Source organism: Entelurus aequoreus, linkage group LG09 (genome assembly GCF_033978785.1).
Source record: "Entelurus aequoreus isolate RoL-2023_Sb linkage group LG09, RoL_Eaeq_v1.1, whole genome shotgun sequence".
NCBI lineage: Eukaryota > Metazoa > Chordata > Actinopteri > Syngnathiformes > Syngnathidae > Entelurus > Entelurus aequoreus.
Genome location: NC_084739.1, coordinates 15,400,742 through 15,423,715, shown reverse-complemented (window position 1 = coordinate 15,423,715; position 22,974 = coordinate 15,400,742). Strand labels below are relative to the sequence as shown.

The following is a 22,974-nucleotide window of genomic DNA, read 5'->3' as shown; positions in this document are numbered from 1 at the left end:
TAAATATAATACCAATATAAAAATAAATATGATTAAAAACGATTTTAAAGGGTAAAAACCAACATAATAAACACCAAAAGTTACATGCAAACATATACATTACACTATATATATATATATATATATATATATATATATATATATATATATATATATATATATATATATATATATATATATATATATATATATATATATATATATATATTCACATGTATATTTATTTGTATGTGTACATGTCCATTTAATTCTGCATATTTTCATATGCACTACACTACACTTGATTAGTTAATAGGCCTACAGTCATATATATATATATATATATATATGTATATATTAAAGCCGATAAATGCTTCAAAAATGTAATATCGGAAATTATCGGTATCAGTGTTTTTATTATCGGTATCATTTTTTTTTTTTTTTTTATTAAATCAACATAAAAAACACAAGATACACTTACAATTAGTGCACCAACCCAAAAAACCTCCCTCCACCATTTACACTCATTCACACAAAAGGGTTGTTTCTTTCTGTTATTAATATTCTGGTTCCTACATTATATATCAATATATATCAATACAGTCTGCAAGGGATACAGTCCGTAAGCACACATGATTGTGTGTGCTGCTGGTCCACTAATAGTACTAACCGTTAACAGTTAATTTTACTCATTTTCATTAATTACTAGTTTCTATGTAACTGTTTTTATATTGTTTTACTTTCTTTTTTATTCAAGAAAATGTTTTTAATGTATTTATCTTATTTTATTTAATTATTATTATTTTTAATTACCTTATCTTCACCATACCTGGTTGTCCAAATTAGGTATAATAATGTGTTAATTTCACGACTGTATATATCGGTATCGGTTGATATTGATATCGGTAATTAAGAGTTGGACAATATCGCAATATCGGAGATCGGCAAAAAAAAGCCATTATCGGACATCCATTATATATATATATGAAAATATGCAGAATTAAATGGACATGTACACATACATAAATATTCATGTGAAATAAATGTTGTATACTGTATAAATGTGGCTACTATAAGTGCAGATGTAAATGGCAACTTTACAATACTTGATAAATACTGTTGATATAAAACACTTTTTGTATGTTCAGCATTAAAAAACAAACTTATAAATCTTCAGTTGTGAATGAAATTAGTAACTGTCCTTGAAGTTTAAATGTCAACCTTTTTTTTATGTGCTACAACGACGTGAATGCATGAACGCTTTTATTAAAGGAGGGAGATAGTTTGCGTTTTTGGACACAGTTTAGCACATTTGCTTCAGTACAAAATAAAATACAAATTTTAAAATAAAAATAATATCTGGATTTTATGGACAAGGTGACACCTAATACTGAAACTGACATAATTGTTGCATTTAGTATAGTCAGAACGTTTTATGGACGCCTATTTAAATCCATTATTGTTAAAATATTTGGCCTACAGTTAGTTCAGATATGCGGTAGTATATAAGTGAAGGTATGCAGTTTAAATTTAATATTATTATTGTTATTATTATTATCATATATCTATCCATTTTCTATACCGCTATATTTAATAGGGTGACGGGTAAGCTGCAGCCCATGTTTATTATTATCAATATTGTTATATTTATCATTTTCTTGGCGTGTTTCGCGTCAATCAACTTTCATATTCTTTATTCAACTACTTACTAGTAATATTACTTTGTGAATAAATTGATCCGGGAACAATAGATTAACGACTCAAATGGTATATTTACAGACACCAAATTTAGTGTAAACAAACAACCCGGAAGTGGTGAGCAGTAGATTGATTAAATCACGTGGTCGGTTCTGTTTGTGCGTGCGCACCCCCCAGTTCCAAGCGTCTGGTGACGCTGGCGCGAGGTCTGTCCCCAGCCTACCTGCGCTTTGGCGGGAAGCGGAGCGACTTCCTGCACTTTAACAACCAGAAGAACCTGGCTAAATTCCGAGGGCCGGGACCCGACTACTACCTGAAGAACTACGAGGACGGTAATGAAATACTTGTCTTCTTCTTGCCCATGCTTGGTATTATGTCGCGTACTATTGCAAGTATTTCCCCACACTTGTACACTAATTATATTGCTTCCTGTAATTACTCCTTTTGGCATACAAACGTCGTGCGTTTATCATGACATTACAGTTATTGCTTTGTAGCTAGCACGTAAGCACCTGTCTTAAATTAACCCAAAATTGTCATTCCTGCTCAGTTATTTCATCACATATTTTGTGAAGCTTGACTCACTCAATCAATCAAATTTTATTTATGTAGCCCTAAATCACGAGTGTCTCAAAGGGCTGCACAAGCCACAACGACATCCTCGGCTCAGATCCCACATCAGGGCAAGGAAAAACTCAACCCAATGGGATACAATGAGAAACCTTGGAGGTGACTGCAGACCCAGTGGATCTAGTTAAATGGTAAATGGGTTATACATGTATAGCGCTTTTCTACCTTCAAGGTACTCAAATAGTGTGAGAGTCCAGTCCATAGTGGATCTAGTTCAGTGGTTCTTAACCTTGTAGGAGGTACTGAACCCCACCAGTTTCATATGCGCATTCACCGAACCCTTCTCTAGTGAAAAATAAAATGGTTTTTTTCAAATTCAAGACAAAGTTATATGTTTTTGGTAACACTTTAGTATGGGGAACATATTCTAAGTAACAAAGACTTAATTTAGAGTTTTTTGGACACTAGGAGAACATATTCTAAGTAACAAAGACTTAAAGGCCTACTGAAATGAATTTTTTAAAATTTAAACGGGGATAGCAGATCCATTCTATGTGTCATACTTGATCATTTCGCGATATTGCCATATTTTTGCTGAAAGGATTTAGTAGAGAACATCGACGATAAAGTTCGCAACTTTTGGTCGCTGATAATAAAAAGCCTTGCCTGTACCGGAAGTAGCGTGACGTCGCAGGTTGAAGGGCTCCTCACATTTCCCCATTGTTTACACCAGCAGCGAGAGCGATTCAGACCGAGAAAGCGACAATTACCCCATTAATTTGAGCCAGGATGAACGATTCGTGGATGAGGAACGTGAGAGTGAAGGACTAGAGTGCAGTGCAGGACGCATCTTTTTTCGCTCTGACCGTAACTTAGGTACAAGCTGGCTCATTGGATTCCACACTCTTTCCTTTTTCTTTTGTGGATCACGGATTTGTATTTTAAACCACCTCTGATACTATATCCTCTTGAAAATGAGAGTCGAGAACGCGAAATGGACATTCACAGTGACTTTTATCTCCACGACAATACATCGGTGAAGCACTTTAGCTACGGAGCTAACGTAATAGCATCGTGCTTAAATGCCGATAGAAACAAAAGAAATAAGCCCCTGACTGGAAGGATAGACAGAAAATCAACAATACTACTATCAGGAGACACCGAACCAAACACTGGACCTGTAACTACACGGTTAATGCTGTGCCGCCTGTCGAAGCCTAGCTTTTGTCCAGCTTCTCAGGCAAATCATATAGTTGATGTAGATGCCCATATTGGCTGTTCAGATTTACTTAACAAAAGAGAAGTGTAGGATCAAGATTTGTGGAGCTCTTTGTTCAGTGGATCAGATGTTTGATGAAGCTTTGTGTCTATCTACCACCACTACTGTTTTCTGTTTATTTGTTACTGACTGTGGCAGGGCACCTCTGCCTCTGTTTCACTTTATGTTGCTGGTAAATAATATGGTTGTAGTAGTAGGCTAAAGTTAAATTATTTAGTATGCACTAATTAAAGGGGCACAGCTTTAAGAGACATTTTAGCTTTTATATTTTTATAAGATATTTTTTTTGTAAGAACCACAATTAATAAATCCTGTATATTTCAGTGAATAACTTATTGTTCAATTCTGTCTATAAATATGTACATAAAGTGTTGTAATTATATTGTAAAATGGATGGACGTTTAAAACAAAATTGTTATTATTAATTAGTAAGTATACATTTTTTTAGCCTTTTTAGAGAAAATTATATCATTGTAGTAAATTATGCAAATTACTCGATGATGTAATTGTGACCACGCCCATAGCCACGCCCATAGCCACGCCCCCACCACCACAGGTATCTTGGCAGTTTATGGGAAACACTGTATGTACAGCAAGTGGTGGACATAGAGAGAGAGAGAGATCAGAAAGCATGAGAAAAAGTATCTACATTTGATTATTTACATTTGATTATTAACAATCCGGGGAGGGTGTTAGTTTAGGGTTGAAGTTGCCTGGAGGTGTACTTTTAGTGCGGTTTTGAAGGAGGATAGAGATGCCCTTTCTTTTACACCTGTTGGGAGCGCATTCCACATTGATGTGGCATAGAAGGAGAATGAGTTAAGACCTTTGTTAGATCGGAATCTGGGTTTAACATGGTTAGTTCATAGTGGATATAGTTAATAGTATGAGAGTCCATTCCATAGTGGATCTAGTTAATAGTGTGAGAGTCCAGTCCATAGTGGATCTAGTTAATAGTGTGAGAGTCCAGTCCATAGTGGGGCCAGCAGGGGATCATCTTGAGTGGAGACAAGTCAGCAGAGTAGCGACGTCCCCAACTGATGCACGGATGAGTGGTCCACCCCGGGTCCTGACTTTGAACAGCTAGCAGTTCATCTGTGGTCACCTAATCTGTGCCCCCCCCTCTCCTTAGCAGAAAAGAGACGGCAGATCAACTGGTCTAAAAAGGGGAGTCTATTTAAAGGCTAGAGTATACAAATGAGTTTTAAGATGGGACTTAAATGCTTCTACTGAGGTAGCATCTGTAACTGTTACCGGGAGTGCATTCCAGAGTACTGGAGCCCGAATAGAAAACGCTCTATAGCCTGCAGACTTTTTTGGGGCTCTGGGAATCACTTATAAGCCGGATTTTGAACGCAGATTTCTTGCCGGGACATATGGTACAATACAATCAGCAAGATAGGATGGAGCTAGACCCTTTAGTATTTTATACGTAAGGGCCTCAAAAACACTCATTAGTGTTTCTGTTTCTAATTGACACACACTCTTTAAAATGTTTTTTTAACACTGTATTTTTTTTAAATAACCAACACATTAAATGTAATTGCAAAATGTAAATTTTGGAAATATGAAATATTATTTATTCATAACATACAATCAATTTTCCCTACAGGTGTAATGGTACACACTGCTTCCATTTGTGCAGGCTGTGCCGGTGTTCTGTCATAATAAGCTACCTAGTGCTACTGAGCATGCGCATCATCGCTAAACGTTTTCTTGAGTTAAGATACCCATTCAAATTAGCTACCACATGTAGGTAAACTTTGTCACTGGAGCTAGAAGTAAATAATTGTTTTAAAGCATATTTCTGTCATAGTGTCTTCTGACCAGTAAGCATGTAGAGCAGGGGTGTCAAACTCATTTTAGATCGGGGGCCCCATGGAGAACAATCTACTCCCGAGTGGGTCGGACTGGTAAAATCACGGTACGATAACTTAAAAATAAAGACAACTTCAGTTTGTTTTCTTTGTTTAAAAATAGAACAAGCACAATCTGAAAATGCACAAATCATAATGTTGTTGTTTTTTTTTTACACTTACATGTTGCGGTTTATGGTTAATAGTGTGTCAATAAGGGAGTTCATCTTTCCTCATGAATGTATTTCAATTTTGACAGAAAAAAGTTTAATGCATGCAAATGCCGTTCTTAACTCAATATTCGTTACAACAAGCTATTCCAAGTTTTTTTCTGTTATACAGTATGTACCATCTGAGCCACACCTTCCTTACAGACAGCTGTGTTGCGCTTGAGTGGGCTAAAATTTGCGGGGAAATCGCAGAGATCGAACAAAGTTGCGAGGTCACACATAATTCATAATACATGGGGATTCGTTGAATTTGCGCAACATCGTGAAATCCTGGAGAGACTGATTATTACAAGACCATGTTCCAGAGGGTGATTGTAACAACTGTATCTAAGAGTTTTTTTTGTTTGTTGCAGATATAGTGCGCAGTGACATTGCACTGGACAAGCAGAATGGTTGCAAAGTGGCTAACCACCCTGATATCATGCTGGAGTTGCAGAGAGAGAAAGCTGCAAGCACACAGCTGGTCCTGCTGAAAGAGCAATTGTCCAACATCTACAGCAACATCACAATACCAGGTAGGAGATCCCACACTCACACACTGAAACATTACTTTCTGTTTCTGTAACATAGTCCCAACTTTGTGTGTCATGCAAATCTAGATATATATATGCACACACACGTGAACACACACACACACACAGACAGAAGGTTCAAAGCATGCCAATGTAAACCATTTGCTTTCACAATGACAAATGTAATTTGGAGAGGAGGAATGTAGAAATGGATAGAGGGGTCGGCAGGTCTGGCTAGTAAACACACTGACATTTACATTGGTTACAGTTAACACAAGTTGACTACAGAACTCTGGGACCCGGTTTTGGGTGGGCTGTGGATCTGGTCTGTTTTTTTAATTGACTGGAGTGGAAACTCAGAAGTGGACAAGAAGAGAAATTTGTCTTTGGGAATTTTGGCAGCCTGAAATATTTCAAGAACCTGTGTGGAGATGTTCACAGAATTAATCCGTCCCGGGGTCAAATAGTTGTCATGAATCCATGATCAGCTATTAAGGCCATGGTCAAAATAAATTTTTTTAATACAGTCATATTTAGAAGGTTCCTCTTAAGCGTGTTAACTAATCATTGGCTTAAACTTTGTTGACTCTGTTTGCATTCAAATGATCATTCGTTGCTCACTGTTCCAATTACCCGCACAGAACTGGGAAAAGAGCTTTTGTTTTCTCTGCTTCTTTTACATGGAACATGTTGCAAAGAGACTGAAAATTAACTGAACTTATTTTATTGAACGCTTTTAAGTCTAGATTGAGAGCACTTGAGATGATGAAATTGTCACTGTTTTTTTTAAAAAATGTGTATGACATGTATTTTTATGTAACTCTATCTTTTGCTGACCCTTGGGTCAGGACTCCCTTGAAAAAAATGTTTTTTAATCTCAATGGGACTTTCCTGGTTACATAAAGGTTAAATAAAATAAAAAATTAATTATGAATTTTATCTTTTCTGACTAATAAATATTGTTACATTGTCAGCTACTCATGTTAAACAATGCCAAAGCATCTAATCACAAGGTTCATGCATTTTGGCATGAGCTTGCACGCAGTTTTGGATGTCTGTGTTGGCGGGGTTTGGCAGTCTGACTGCACCGTGACATCACCGCGAGGTGGACGTACTTATTTAGACCACAAGTCGCGCTTCAGGCTGTCATAATACGTAAAGAAAAGGTAGAGTAAAGTATTATTTTCATCTAATCTTGGCATGTACATAATAACACAGCCGTGCGACATGCAGTGACATAAATGCTGATAAAACCAGCTGTTTTTTAATGTATTTAGAGTTTGCAGGTGTACTTAATGATGTGACTGAGTGAATTAATATGTTTATGAAATGTATTTTCGATCGTGTCTGGGGAAAAAAAAGTAGAGGTGACCTCAAGAAATATATGAATATACATAAATATATAATTAGACACTGTACATTTTCAAAAAATAAATTATGATACTTTTGAAGAAGTTGTGGCATGATTTCATTTGCAATTTGGGAACTTCTCAGCAACGGACAGCTTGCAGTTAAACTATGGCTGTGGAGCAAAATTTATGCACATTTTACACCAAAGCATATCCAATACATATTAGCTAGACCACAAGGAAGTGTTTTAAATAGAGCTTGAAATCATGACAGGTCCCCTTTCAAACTGTGTTGCTTTACAGCATTTTTTTGTTAAATAACACAAGAGAAGCTTGTCTATAAAATGTCTGCAAACTGTACTCCCAAGAGAAATATCCTAAAATGCATTTAACATTGAATGTCAGCGGTTTGTAAGCAATGAAAAATGGCAGCATCTAGTGAACAATAGACCACAAGTGTTTAAAAGTTGCGGCTTGGTTGCTTCCCATCCCAGAGCATGTTGAAATGACAGTGGTGAGTGGACCTTGTTCCAGTTTTGAGAAGCCACACAGTGCTTGGAAAATAAATTCTAAACTCATGGACTCAAATAACTCTGTAAAATAAAAATCCCACACGTCACATGCGCTACTCGCTCAACATAGATCGTCATAGTTGTCTTTTGAAGACAATATTGATTGATTACAGACACTGGAGAAACCAATTTAAAGGCCTACTGAAACCCACTACTACCGACCACGCAGTCTGATAGTTTATATATCAATGATGAAATCTTAACATTGCAACACATGCCAGTACGGCCGGGTTAACTTATAAAGTGCAATTTTAAATTTCCCACTAAACTTCCGGTTGGAAACGCCTTTGGATGATGACGTATGCGCGTGACATAGCCAGTGAAACAGGAGTATCGGTAGCCCATTGAAGCCAATACAAAATAGCTCTGTTTTCATTTCATAATTCCACAGTATTCTGGACATCTGTGTTGGTGAATCTGTTGCAATTTGTTCATTGCATTATGGAGAAAGAAGCTGAGCAAGCAAAGAAGAAAGTTGTCGGTGCGAAGCGAGTATTTTGCGAGGGAAGTCAGCAACACAACACAGCTGGTGTTTCATTGTTTACATTCTCGAAAGATGCAGTCAAGATAGAAGAACTCGGGCAACAGAGACTCTTACCAAGAGGACTTTGACTTCGATACACAGACGCCTGTAGAGAACTGGGACAACACAGACTCTTACCAGGATTACTTTGATTTGGATACACAGACGCAGACGTGCTACCGTGAGTATGCAGCTGCGCTTCCAAACATTTGATCGCTTGCCCGTACGTGCGTGTCACGTACGTAACTTTGGGTAAATATATGAGCTTTATGAACCTTGGGTTAGGTGAACGGTCCTTTGGGCTGAGTGATTGTGTGTGTTGTGCAGGTGTTTAAATTGTATTGGCGGGTTATATGGATGGGAGCTAGGAGCTAGCATAACAAACACCTAGGTGTTTGTTATGCAGGATTAATTTGTGGCATATTAAATATAAGCCTGGTTGTGTTGTGGCTAATAGAGTATATATATGTCTTGTGTTTATTTACTTTTTTAGTCATTCCCAGCTGAATATCAGGTACCGTGAGTACGCAGCTGCGCTTCCAAACATTTGATCGCTTGCCCGTACGTCAAGTCACGTACGTAACTTTGGGTAAATATATAAGCTTTATGAACCTTGGGTTAGGTGAACGGTCCTTTGGGCTGAGTGATTGTGTGTGTTTTGCAGGTGTTTGAATTGTATTGGCGGGTTATATGGACGGGAGCTAGCATAACAAACACCTAGGTGTTTGTTATGCGAGATTAATTTGTGGCATATTAAATATAAGCCTGGTTGTGTTGTGGCTAATGGAGTATATATATGTCTTGTGTTTATTTACTGTTGTAGTCATTCCCAGCTGAATATTAGGTCCCACCCGCCTCTCACAGCATCTTCCCTATCTGAATCGCTTCCACTCCCCACTAGTCCTTCACTTGCACTTTCCTCATCCACAAATCTTTCATCCTCGCTCAAATTAATGGGGAAATCGTCGCTTTCTTGGTCCGAATCGCTCTCACTTCTGGCCGCCATCACTGTAAACCATAGGGAACTTTGCGGAAATGTTCAACTGACTACGTCACGCTACTTCCGGTAGGGGCAAGGCTTTTTTTTGTCAAATACCAAAAGTTGTGATCTTTATTGTAGTTGTTCTCTACTAAATCCTTTCAGCAAAAATATGGCAATATTGCGAAATGATCAAGTATGACACATAGAATAGATCTGCTATCCCCGTTTAAATAAAACAATTTCATTTCAGTAGGCCTTTAATGTCAAAGTGGTCTTTCAGGAAAATAATGCGTACTAAAGTAATGTTTCTAGAGGGTCCCGCTCTCTTGGAACAAGGATACACTGCAGGATAGAGCCAGAGGTGTTAGACTATATATTTTCACAGATAGCCTTCCAGTCCTGTCATTAACTATGTAACACTTTAGCTGTGCAAAAGGACACAATAACCTAGTCCTGTAAAGCTCCATTAAAAAGCCATAGTAATCTCACAGAGTGCTGTTTTAGCCTATGTCTGTTTTCTCATCAGGGACAATGCGGTTCCCTGTTGAATGTTCACCACTCTTTGTTCAAATGCACTTATAATGAAAGACAAATATAAGTAAGAAAAATGATGGCATAAGTCCAAAGAAAGGATTGCTGCATGATGTATGCTCATAATAAATCATTGTTGTTTTTCCCCACATGCTTTAAACATCATCTTCCTGATTGAGGATTGTGTCTGGGTATACATAATGTTATGATAGAGTTGCAAGACAAAGAGTAGGGGCCTTTCTGTTTTCCACATATTCTTTATTATCAAAGGTCTTTATTTATTTAAACCTAACAATATATAAGTGGTCCTTGGGTTACGGATTTGTTTTGTTACAGACTGTCATGTCAGCTGTTAGTCTAAGTTTTGCCTAAATTAACTCATAGGTCACTCACACTGTACACAGAACACATTAAGTACATATAAAATACAAAAATAAAACAATTCTAAATTTTAAAATAATCTTACCTTCCTGCCTCTGGTTGGCTTGCAGACCTTTTTACCCGCTTAAATTATTGTCAACTGCTAGTCTGGAAGGATAACCTCATCTTCTGCCCCTAGATCTCCTCGTAACTTGGCACAGTAGCCATGATATCCCTAGCATGCATTAGCATTTAATAATGTAATCATTATTTTTAATGATTGTTGCGACAATCAAGCATTTGAGACCCAAAAAAGCTTTCTATGAAGTTCATTTTAATTTCCTCCTCCTTTTGCACACTGCCTCAGTAGATATCAAGAAGTCTGAAAACTTGACTCAATAGCCGATCTTTTTTTTTCTTCGGTGTCCCTGGTACTCTTTAACCAGCGCATTGTGTATTGTGTAAAATTGACTTTTTAATGATGATTTAACAGTATTTAATAATAATAATAATAATAATACCTGGGATTTATATAGCGCTTTTCTAAGTACCCAAAGTCGCTTTACATGTAGAACCCATCATTCATTCACACCTGGTGGTGGTAAGGTACTTTCATAGCCACAGCTGCCCTGGGGTAGACTGTTTCTAAACCTTTTTTGAGAAAATGGGATCATGTCCCATATCAATTGTTTGCTCCACTATTAAGGGAATTCATAATTTGAACGAATTAGTAAAAATATAATTTTACAGCTCAACGTTAAAATAAATTAAAATATTTCTCCTTGCGGTAATGACAACACTTCATTCCCGTCTGTAGCTAGATGAGCCTCTTTTCTAAAAAAACAAAAAAAACAAAAAAAACACATCTTCAATAAAATAGCTATATCAGCTACCAGTCTGTTTCACACACAGGGCCTGTAAATTTGGCCATTTAGTTTTTCTGTAGCAAATAGGTTAACCTAGCATACACAAATGGATTACGTGATTGTTACTCAGCAAAAAAACAGATGAAATGAATGTTGCCAACTTTTTGCAATCAAACAAAGTTAATGTTGATATTAACTCAATCAACACATGGTTCCCCTGTATGGAAGAAACAACAATGCAACACAAGTCATTATTGTTGAGCTCACCAACAAGAAATTCAAAATCACACAGCTAAAATAGGAAAAAAAGCCGAAGGGAACAAATGTGTACATGATTGAGGACCTCATAAAATATAACGCTGACATCACCAAGATAGCACACGACTTGAGGAAGCAGGGCAAAATTCAGGGCATGGAGCACCAACTGCTAAATCTACATCAAGCTTAATGGAGGACCACGAGCAATAGTATATGTTGTCAAAAACATCAAGGATCTGGATGAATAATAAATAGCTCAATGGTTCGACATATTCGATAACAACACAAGTAGCAAACTACAGATGATGCAGTCTGAGAGAAAACATACATCTACATTCAAATTGAACAATATTACATTACAAAGGATTACTGAACAACAAGACCTGGATTTAGGAGGACATTTATTAACACTCATTGGCATTAATGAAGCAACAAAAATATTGCTTAACAGAAAGATATGTAAATGAAAACCTTTTGTAAAATAGACCATAATGGAGAATGAAAAAGATCCAGACACATTTTTTTTCCCACAGCAGGAATGATTTATTATACAGAGGAACAATACAATACTAACATTAAATCCAACAACAAATTGTCAATTATTTCAACAACAGAAGCATGTATGAAAGCTATAACATACACTAAAGCATTTTTAGGAACAATACAATACTAACATTAAATCCAACAACAAATTGTCAATTATTTCAACAACAGAAGCATGTATGAAAGCTATAACATACACTAAAGCATTTTTTTAACAATCCAACAATCCCTTCAAAGTGATCGCTGTCTCAGAAACATGAATTGATGCTAAAAAATAAATATATTGGTGAACAGGACGAAATATCTGAACTACAAAGTGGTGAAAAACATAATTTGCTCTTGATAATACCTTAGCATGCCCAACCATTGAAATCTGTAATGAAAAGAAGAAACACATATCAGTCAGCTGTATATATAGAACACCTAAATTGAGTATTAAAATGTTTGAGGACTGGATTAAGGCAACATCTGATGAAATCAGTCAAAAAGTCATTTTCTTATGTGGGGCCTTCAATATGCACTTTTTGTACCCTAATAATCAAAAGACCATTGATGACTTCATAGACACTATTTATAGCATGAGTTTATATCCTAAACTTACAAGCTAAGCAGAATTGTGACTGTGCCAGACTCATTGATAATATTTTTACCAAAGACTTTAACAATAATACTTCAAGTGGTTTGCTAATAACCAACATCAGTGATCTACCAGTTATAACTATCTAATACTGAAACTACATGAAGATTAACATGCTTTATGACAAACATTGTCCATGGACACAACTTACTAAAAAAGCAAAATAAGAGCAATCAACCATGTAGGATAAAGGGAAATTGCACATTAAAGGGAAGGATTAATCAGAACAGTTCTAAAATGGACTACCCTCATTACTTCTCAGATGGAAATGTGTAAAAAAGGACAATACGAACTAAAGGGGACCTGATTATACAAAACCAACTTCTCTTACCTATTGATACCTGTTTTTGTGTATTTGGGATCTGCATAATTCCTGAACATTTGAAATCAAACCATAGTGGCATGGTGGAGATGTTTATAAAACTATTTTGCTTTCTTTCATACTTCCTCCAAACGACAATTTGCCCCATGTGTGACATTTTTCCCATTGGATATCACATATGGTAGAGTTGTACCCAAAGAGCTTTGCACAAAGCTGCCGTTGTAGTCCGACGTTGTTGTTAAAAAATAAAATAGAAAAAAATTAAAACATTTGTGCCAATTTATAAGACCGGAGGCAAACACCAGTTTACACATTATAGACCTGGTTCCTTACATAGTTTTCGAAAATTATTGAAAAGTATTTGAATATAGATTGGACAAACTCATTAACAAAAGTTAAATTAATTTAAGTAAAGGTTCTGTTTTTATTGAATCAAAAGTATTGCAATTCAATGATTTGGTACATTTGAAAGTTGATAAAATTTGCACAAATAAATCTATAACTTTCTAACCAAAAAATCACAACCATTCTCATCAAAGAGAAGAAAAATAACCCTTGGGAAACATTTTACTTAAAACATTTGTATGCACGTACAACACTTAAAGCATTTAGTATATTACTATGTGGAATTTAATTATGGACTGGATTAAGCAAATAAGTCAAACAATGTTAAATATGAACCAGTTTAAAGAACCATTTAAACCCCATGAGTTTACAAAGTACAAAGAAAAAGAATCCTAAAAACATCTTCAACCTTTTTGATAAATGAGAGTAATATATCATCCATCACATATTTAGCAAACTATTTGAATCACATCTTAATAATAACGATTTTTTAATTTAGTTGACTACTGACTAGCCTGGGGGTCTTCAAAACTCTCCTTAAGACCTACCTCTTCTCGCTGGCCTTTGACCCGAGCTGAGTCCGCCTACTAGGCCACCATTTCTAGTCCCCCCCTCCCACCCCACCCCTTCGCTTTAGTTTTATTTTTCAATTTGTCGCACTTTTATTATTATTATTTTTATTCCGCAAATTTTTACTTTTTATTCGACCCCTTTTACCTTATTGCATTTGCACTATCTTGTTCAGCCCATTCATTGTTTATGTTCTTTGTTTGTTTTTTTGTTTGTTTTTTTTTGCTTAGTTTTTTTGCTCTATGCTTTTTTTTAACCTGTAAAGCACTTTGGTTCAATTTAAAAGTTGTTGAAAACGTGCTATATAAATAAAGTTGACTTGACTTGACTTGACTACTGATACCGAGAATTGGTACTATATCAGTTTAAATGTGAAAGATACCTATCCCTAGTGATGTACCATATTATAACTGTACGCATGTTCAAAATGAACTAATGTGAGTTAACCATACCATACCATAAGAGTGCATCTGTATAATAATGATAAAGTGCACAATAGCACATTTTGGAACCACACTATCTGTCAGGGAAAAGTGTAGATCAGGGATTGTCAAACTGTGGTACGTGTACCACTGGTGGTATGCAAGGTCCATCTGGTGGTATGCCAAAGAATCACTTGATTAAAGTAGCGAGTTTCTTTTTCTTATTTTTAAACAGTGTTACTGTTCAAACTGTGTGTAATGTTACAGTAGCCAAACATTTTACATATACTTGTTAAAAAACCTCTGCCTCGTTTTAATCAATACTTAGACCTACTACATTACTGTATTTTATTATTGGTCATTATGGATGTACTTGCTGAAAAAAGTTTGAGAACCACTGGTGTAGATAAACACATAATAATAATAATAATACCTGGGATTTATATAGCGCTTTTCTAAGTACTCAAAGTCGCTTTACATGTAGAACCCATCATTCATTCACACCTGGTGGTGGTAAGCTACTTTCATAGCCACAGCTGCCCTGGGGTAGACTGACAGAAGTGTGGCTGCAATTTGCGCCAACGGCCCCTCCGACCACCACCTATCATTCATCATTCAATTCACCGGTGTGAGTGGCACCGGGGGCAAAGGGTGAAGTGTCCCGCCCAAAGACACAACGGAAGCGATTTTTGGATGGTAAGAGACGGGGAGCGAACCTGCAACCCTCAGGTTTCTGACAAGGTTGCTCTACCCACTATGCCATGCCACCACATCTTAGCATTAAAGTTACAGATATACAATCAACCAATCAATAATTCCAAACTTTTTATATAGCCCTTAATCACAAATGTTTCCAGGAGCTGAACAAACTGATTTAAACCTGACCCAAAACCCACCCGGGCAAGAAAAAACTCAAAAGACCCCAGCTGGAAACAAAGAAGAAACCTTGTGAAGGGACTGCAGATGTAGGGACCCCCTTCCAGGGTTATCGGCTGTAATGATAGTGGAGTTGGTATGAATATTGAATTTTCAATATAATAGATAATCCGGGAGTCCAGAAACACAATGTAGTCCCAGTAGGTTGACCTGTGTGTCAGAAGGGATTGTGTTAAACCTGAGAGGTTCCACTATTCATAGTGATAAATGAAGAGAAAATAAAATCCCTGAAAGTGACATGTGAGTAATGTAAATGTTTTCTTAAAGGTCAGGTTATTACACGTAGCTTAACTCTCTGTAAACAGGATTTTGTGTTAAGACTTCACATCTTTGGTGGAAAGAGTAATAAGGGTACAGAGCTTAAGGGAGGTGTTAAAATATGGTCTGTTAACAATCAGCCTAGATCTCGTGTGTGTGGTTGCGTGCGTGTGTGTGTGTGTGGGGGGGGGGGCACGTGGTGTTTTAAAGGGCTTTTTTAACAGTCATGCTCCATCCTTTTCCACTCACACTGTTTGCTCTTTGACCCAGGCTTGTTAGAGCTATCAATAATGGTACAACTCTTAAGATATGACACACACACACACACACACACACTTGGAACAAGTCAAGCAACTAGTGTGAGCTCAGACAAGGGCACGGTCAGTGTCATCTTGTCTTTTGTTTCCACCGCTGTCCACCACCTCACACCTATTTCCTAATTACCACTCTGTTTACTGTTATCATTGCGCTGTATATTGTGACTTCATGTGAAAGTCCTATGTTTATTTGACTCCACAGAGAATGAGGCAGTCAGTCTGTACAACTAGTCACATCAAAGGCTCCCTCTGTGTGTTTAAGGCTCAAAAGATAAACTGAAGGAATCTAGGAATTTTCTCTTCTGTTATTCTCGTCGTCCATCAATATTTGACCAAAAGCAAACCTCCCAGGAACAGAGAAACTAGTGAACCAAGAGCGGGGATAGGATGTTATCAGTTATGTTTTTTGCAGCTGTCTACAAGACATGAAATAGATTTTTTTCACTAATATTCCTTGAATAATTATTTTCAGGGATATAAGCCACCACCCTATTTATGAGGGTGGGCTGAAAAGTTTGTAGGCTGACCACAATACAGTGGTCGAACTCAGCCAAATGTGTTTTATTTAATTTTTCCTATACACTTGACACAGCGCTTGGATTACCATGGTATAGAAACTCTCACCCTGACCCTCAAAAAAGTAATCAACAGCAGAAAAGACGTATTCATCAGCACTTGGATTACAATGGTATAGAAACTATCATCCTGACTCTCAAAAAAGTCCTCAACGGCAGATATGATGTAATCTTCGGCACGATTCTACTTCACAGCCAAGTGTTTTTTCTTGTTAGGGTTCAAAATATGAACCTTAGTTCATCTTCAAGGCTCTCTCTACCCCTCTTGCCCACTTTTGCATTGTTGGCCCGTGACCCCGAAAGGGACAAGCGGTAGAAAATGGTTGGATGGATGGCTAAAGAAGGAGCGTCAACCCCTAATGTATCAACCTTTCCAGCATGAATGTCCTTGTGGGCTAACCCCCCATTTTCTGCAGATATTTGATAACGCCACAGTACCAAATTTTATGCATTTTCACAAAATGTCTTTTGTGTATCACTTTTTCAAGTCCTCAATTCTGTATTCATTGTGGTTTTATCAGGAAGGAAAACACACAGCATCAGTAATTTCTTTGAATTTAACACTTACCAAGTTTCATTAAAGTGGCTTCACTCCTTCTGGGTCAGCCTAACTTTTCAGCACGTCGTCATACTTTCAGCAGTTATCTAACAGTATGAAATATTGCCATTATTACTCTCAGGTCAGTGTTTTGTAGATATTATATAATCACAAGAACACAAAAACCAGCAGTTCTTCATTAGTGTCCATCTACAATTTTAGGGAAACGGATGTCAGTACATTAATATAGTATTGAAAATGTACCCAATGTGACTGACTGCTTGACACACATATATATATACACAGTTTATATATACATATATATATATATATATATATATATATATATATATATATATATATATATATATATATATATATATATATATATATATATATATATATATATATATATATATATATATATATATATACACACTACCGTTCAAAAGTTTGGGGTCACATTGAAATGTCCTTATTTTTGAAGGAAAAGCACTGTACTTTTCAATGAAGATAACTTTAAACTAGTCTTAACTTTAAAGAAATACACTCTATACATTGCTAATGTGGTAAATGACTATTCTAGCTGCAAATGTCTGGTTTTTGGTGCAATATCTACATAGGTGTATAGAGGCCCATTTCCAGCAACTATCACTCCAGTGTTCTAATGGTACAATGTGTTTGCTCATTGGCTCAGAAGGCTAATTGATGATTAGAAAACCCTTGTGCAATCATGTTCACACATCTGAAAACAGTTTAGCTCGTTACAGAAGCTACAAAACTGACCTTCCTTTGAGCAGATTGAGTTTCTGGAGCATCACATTTGTGGGGTCAATTAAATGCTCAAAATGGCCAGAAAAAGAGAACTTTCATCTGAAACTCGACAGTCTATTCTTGTTCTTAGAAATGAAGGCTAGTCCACAAAATTGTTTGGGTGACCCCAAACTCTTGAACGGTAGTGTGTGTGTATATATATATATATATATATATATATATATATATATATATATATATATATATATATATATATATATATATATATATATATATATATATATATATATATATATATATATATATATATATATATATATATATATATATATATATATATATATATATATATATATATATATAAAAGCAAGTGTCCTTTTAGGATTCTCCTTTTTTAAGGGGCAGAATGTCCTCCCAGATCATTGTATTCTAAGGCTGTCTAGAATGAAGAGGGGTGACTAGAACTAAAGTTGAACAATCTATTCTACAAAACAGGAGGAGTAAGTAAAACCAACAGCGATACCAGGACTGGAGAGCGGTCGAACGAGCTATCAGAAGGTCAAAGCACTCTCTCTAAAAATGTCTACCTTCTTCATCGCCTTTTGTCCTCCCTTGTCACCCCACCTTTGGCGTGACGTAAAACTGAAAGTGAAACTTCATTTAGCTTGTGTGCTTAGCGCACACACATTCTTCTCCATCGCTCTCCCCACAGACTGGTACCTCCTGACATTATTACTAATAAGTGTGTGTGAATGCATGCATAGATAAAAAAAAAACAGGCTGTATTTATTTTTATCTCCTTGTAGGAAAATGAAGGCCACTTTTAAAGGTGTTCTTATTTTGCCAAAGGGATGGAATTTTTTCCTTTAACAGTGCCATGTCAAGGTGAACACCACCAGCAGTGGCTTCACGTAGGCTTGGGTAGCCTAATCATTGAGAGAGTGTGGACGGAGGATCATTTTTTACATGTTACATGATGGAACAATTATTTTTCCACAAAGAGCACATGTTAAAAGGCTGACAGAAATGTCAGTTTAGGGATATGAGAGATGCAGCCTAATCAACGCTCTCAGCACTACTTGGCAGCCATCTTAGCAACACCTGCGGTAAGACTAGATCTGGAGCAGGAACACATTCTGGAAGTTAGGGCCTGAGGGCTTGTAATTTTGGTTGAAATATTGTTGTTACTTTCCATGTTGTCCCTGATTTGTGTGACATGCAAATGGGTCCATTTTGACCACCTCTTCCATTTTTCTATGTTATTGGTAAAAAGTGTTTGTGCAGAATTGAAAATTGAATAAGCTTATCTGTAATGAACGCATGACAGGTCTATTGATGGTAGACTTTATTGATACTCTTGTTAAACGTCTTGACTAAAACCGCATTATTTTGTTCTTGGATGAGTCAATAGTTGGCTTTGTTACCATGCAGATGTTATTCAGCGATAGTCCTTTCCTTTTTCTCTCGTTCTCAGTCTGACCTCACATAGATGGTATCATGTGTCATGAATGTTTATAGCCTGTAATCAGTTGTTAGGTTTAACCAAACATTTCTGAGTACATCAGACAGTAATACCCAAACCCGTCTCTTTTGAACTGACACAGAAGTGAAGCCATCACAGCTAGAAGCTTCTTGCTAAGAGCTACAGTAGCCGCTTGAAGATGAACGTGACAGGAATGACAACATAGCTTTGCTTAACTCTATGGCATTGCTTACAAATACTTGCATAGCGTTATTTGGCCTAAGCTTATGTAGGAGTTACTGCATATCAGTCTAATCGTTTTTTGGTGATATCATCTTGTCGTCTTCCTGCTTCACTTGCGCCTCCTTTGAAACATGCTTACTTAATAATATCACTACAGGTAAAAGTCCCATTAGATGTGCAATAACTAAAACAAGATTGTCCGAGTGAGGCTCACTAAACATAGCAAAACACCTTTAAAAGGAAGCAGAAGGTTAAAAAAAACTAGGCCAACATACAGTGTATCCGTAAGAGACAATGTCGAGGAAATTCACTAAACATCTGTGAATGGCTTGAAAATGTTGTCTTGAAAATTAACTGACAACTGTCTAAAGTCTTATGGCCCCGCTCATTACCATTCTCCTGTTTTTACTCAATAAAGGCAAAGCATACTTTCTTGCAAGAGTAGATATCCATGCTCAGTCCATCACATTGGTTCATTCTCCCCATTTTTGGGCATATATTTGAAACAGCACTGGTTTTGTTGGTCTGCAACTTGTTTTACGTGGCAAATTGACATATTTAAGTGATTAGTGACTGTGCGACGGCATAAGCACATTTTTTATGGTGCTGCATTTGCTTCATAACTTCTTTGAACACATCTACAATATCTCTTTACTAAATGCATTTTTGAAGTTTCTCCTTTCCAACAGAACAGACAGTTGATACTTTTGATATGTCAAAGTTAATTACTGTAATATTGGATTTGAGCACTGTGGGTCCTAGAAAGAGTGAGGGGGAATAAACAGCCTTAAAGGCCTACTGAAATGAGATTTTCTTATTTAAACGGGGATAGCAGATCCATTCTATGTGTCATACTTGATCATTTCGCGATATTGCCATATTTTTGCTGAAAGGATTTAGTAGAGAACATTGACGATAAAGTTCGCAACTTTTGGTCGCTGATAAAAAAGCCTTGCCTGTACCGGAAGTAGCGTGATGTCACAGGTTGTGGAGCTCCTCACATCTGCACATTGTTTACAATCATGGCCACAAGCAGCGAGAGCGATTCGGACCGAGAAAGCGACGATTTCCCCATTAATTTGAGCGAGGATGAAAGATTTGTGGATGAGGAAAGTGAGAGTGAAGGACTAGAAGGCAGTGGAAGCGATTCAGATAGGGAAGATGCTGTGAGAGGCGGGTGGGACCTGATATTCAGCTGGGAATGACTAAAACAGTAAATAGACACAAGACATATATATACTCTATTAGCCACAACACAACCAGGCTTATATTTAATATGCCACAAATGAATCCCACATAACAAACACCTCCCCCCTCCCGTCCATATAAGCCGCCAATACAAATCAAGCACCCGCACAACACACTCAATCCCACAGCCCAAAGTACCATTCACCTCCCCAAAGTTCATACAACACATATATTTCCCCAAAGTTACGTACGTGACATGCACATAGCGGCACGCACGTACGGGCAAGCGATCAAAGGTTTGGAAGCCGCAGCTGCGTACTCACGGTAGCGCGTATTCAACTCAAAGTCCTCCTGGTAAGAGTCTCTGTTGTCCCATCTCCACAAGCATGCGTATCCAACTCAAAGTCCTCCTGGTAAGAGTCTCTGTTGTCCCATCTCCACAAGCATGCGTATCCAACTCAAAGTCCTCCTGGTAAGAGTCTATGTTGTCCCAGTTCTCCACAGGCCAATGGTAAAGCTTGACTGTCATCGTTCGGGAATGTAAACCGGCGTAGCCGCTACGTGTTTGTGTTGCTGCAGCCGGCCGCTAATACACCGCTTCCCACCTACAGCTTTCTTCTTTGCTATCTCCATTCTTCATTAAACAAATTGCAAAAGATTCACCAACACAGATGTCCAGAATACTGTGGAATTTTGCGATGAAAACAGACGACTTAATAGCTGGCCACAATGGTGTCCCAAAATGTCCGCTACAATCTGTGACGTCACTCGCAAACGACATCATACCGAGACGTTTTCAGCCGGATATTTCGCGGGAAATTTAAAATTGCACTTTACTAATCTAACCTGGCCGTATTGGCATGTGTTGCAATGTTAAGATTTCATCATTGATATATAAACTATCAGACTGCGTGCGTGGTAGTAGTGGGTTTCAGTAGGCCTTTAAATAATGTGTATTTTTACACAATAATCCTAATGGTGCCAGAGGTCACTGTATAATACATTTATTTGAAATATTTTTTGAATACCTGTGGTATTCAATTCACAAAGGTAAATAGTGTTGTTTTAGCATTTTGAAGAAACATGCAATAGCTGCTTTCAAGCTGGACCTTTTTCGTCAACTGCTCACATCAGAACTAAACAAGAAATAGGAAAACCTCTTTCCGTGCCAAAACACTTGCACGGCGAAAAACTGTTTTCTATTTATTCCTTCAAAACTGGAGGCCTACTGAGTGAGAGGGATTGATTGATTGATTGATTGATTGAAACTTTTATTAGTAGATTGCACAGTTCAGTACATATTCCGTACAATTGACCACTAAATGGTAACGCCCGAATAAGTTTTTCAACTTGTTTAAGTCAGGGTCCACGTAAATCAATTCATGGGGTCATGTACAAGGGTAAGGCCCACGGGTTATCAAAACGCTTCCCAATACCCAAATGCTTGAGTGTAGCAAACTCCTGTTTGGTTGTAGCCAATTTGCCAAGTGAGGCGTTGCAGCCATGTGAAAACTGGCAGCCCCACCATGAGTGTGAAATGTTTGTGGTGATCAGTGATTTCAATGCCAACAGCCTCTTGGCCAGAAGAACTTTCTCAACCAAGTCCCAGCAACTGCTGGCGGCCAAACGGGGGATGTTAGGCAACACAGCACGCACTAGAGGTTTGAAATGGCGCAGGAAAATATGCAAGAAAACAAACCTGCTATTATCTGAGCCTCAAAGTGCCAGCATACTGTCCATTAGAGCCACTGCCATGCCATCCCCCAAACCAGATAGGAAAAACAGTCTATTACTGCGACAGACATTCTGTACCTCGAGGAGAAGCTGAGAGAGGGCGTTGCTGGTAGGCTATAGGCTACTATAGCTAGCAGCTACGCAACAGCTAAGCACATAAGCTAGACATATATAATAAGTGTCCTTAATGTAACAATATTGCAGTCAAAACACCACATATAAAACCCTTTGAGACTCTTGTGATTAAGAGCTAAATAGATAAATGCAATTGATGGATTGACTTGTTGGTGGTTCACTTGGTGCTGCATGACATGGCGTCTGCCAGCTGGTCAAGACCATCAATGACCAAGTAGTACTTGGAGGTGTCTGAAGCGATTCCTTATAAATTTACAGCGCCTCAATATGCTGGAACCATGAAACAGTGTCACACTGCTAGAAACTCCGGGAGGGTTGCGATAGTTGGGGTAACATGGCTGAAGAGGATTCCCAGACATTCGCTGCATGCAACTGGGTCACTAATCTAGCCGCTGGAAAAAATACAGGCA

The 22,974-nt window shown here is 37.4% G+C and overlaps 1 protein-coding gene across 1 annotated transcript in view; it reads left to right on the top strand.

The window, feature by feature from the left end:
• The window catches only part of hpse2 (heparanase 2), a 99,145-nt gene that overhangs the window by 761 nt on the left and 75,410 nt on the right, over positions 1 to 22,974 (top strand). The window contains exons 2-3 of the mRNA XM_062057619.1: positions 1,855 to 2,009; positions 5,966 to 6,127. Coding sequence (XP_061913603.1) covers positions 1,855 to 2,009; positions 5,966 to 6,127 — 317 coding nt within the window. The remainder of the gene's footprint in view (positions 1 to 1,854; positions 2,010 to 5,965; positions 6,128 to 22,974) is intronic.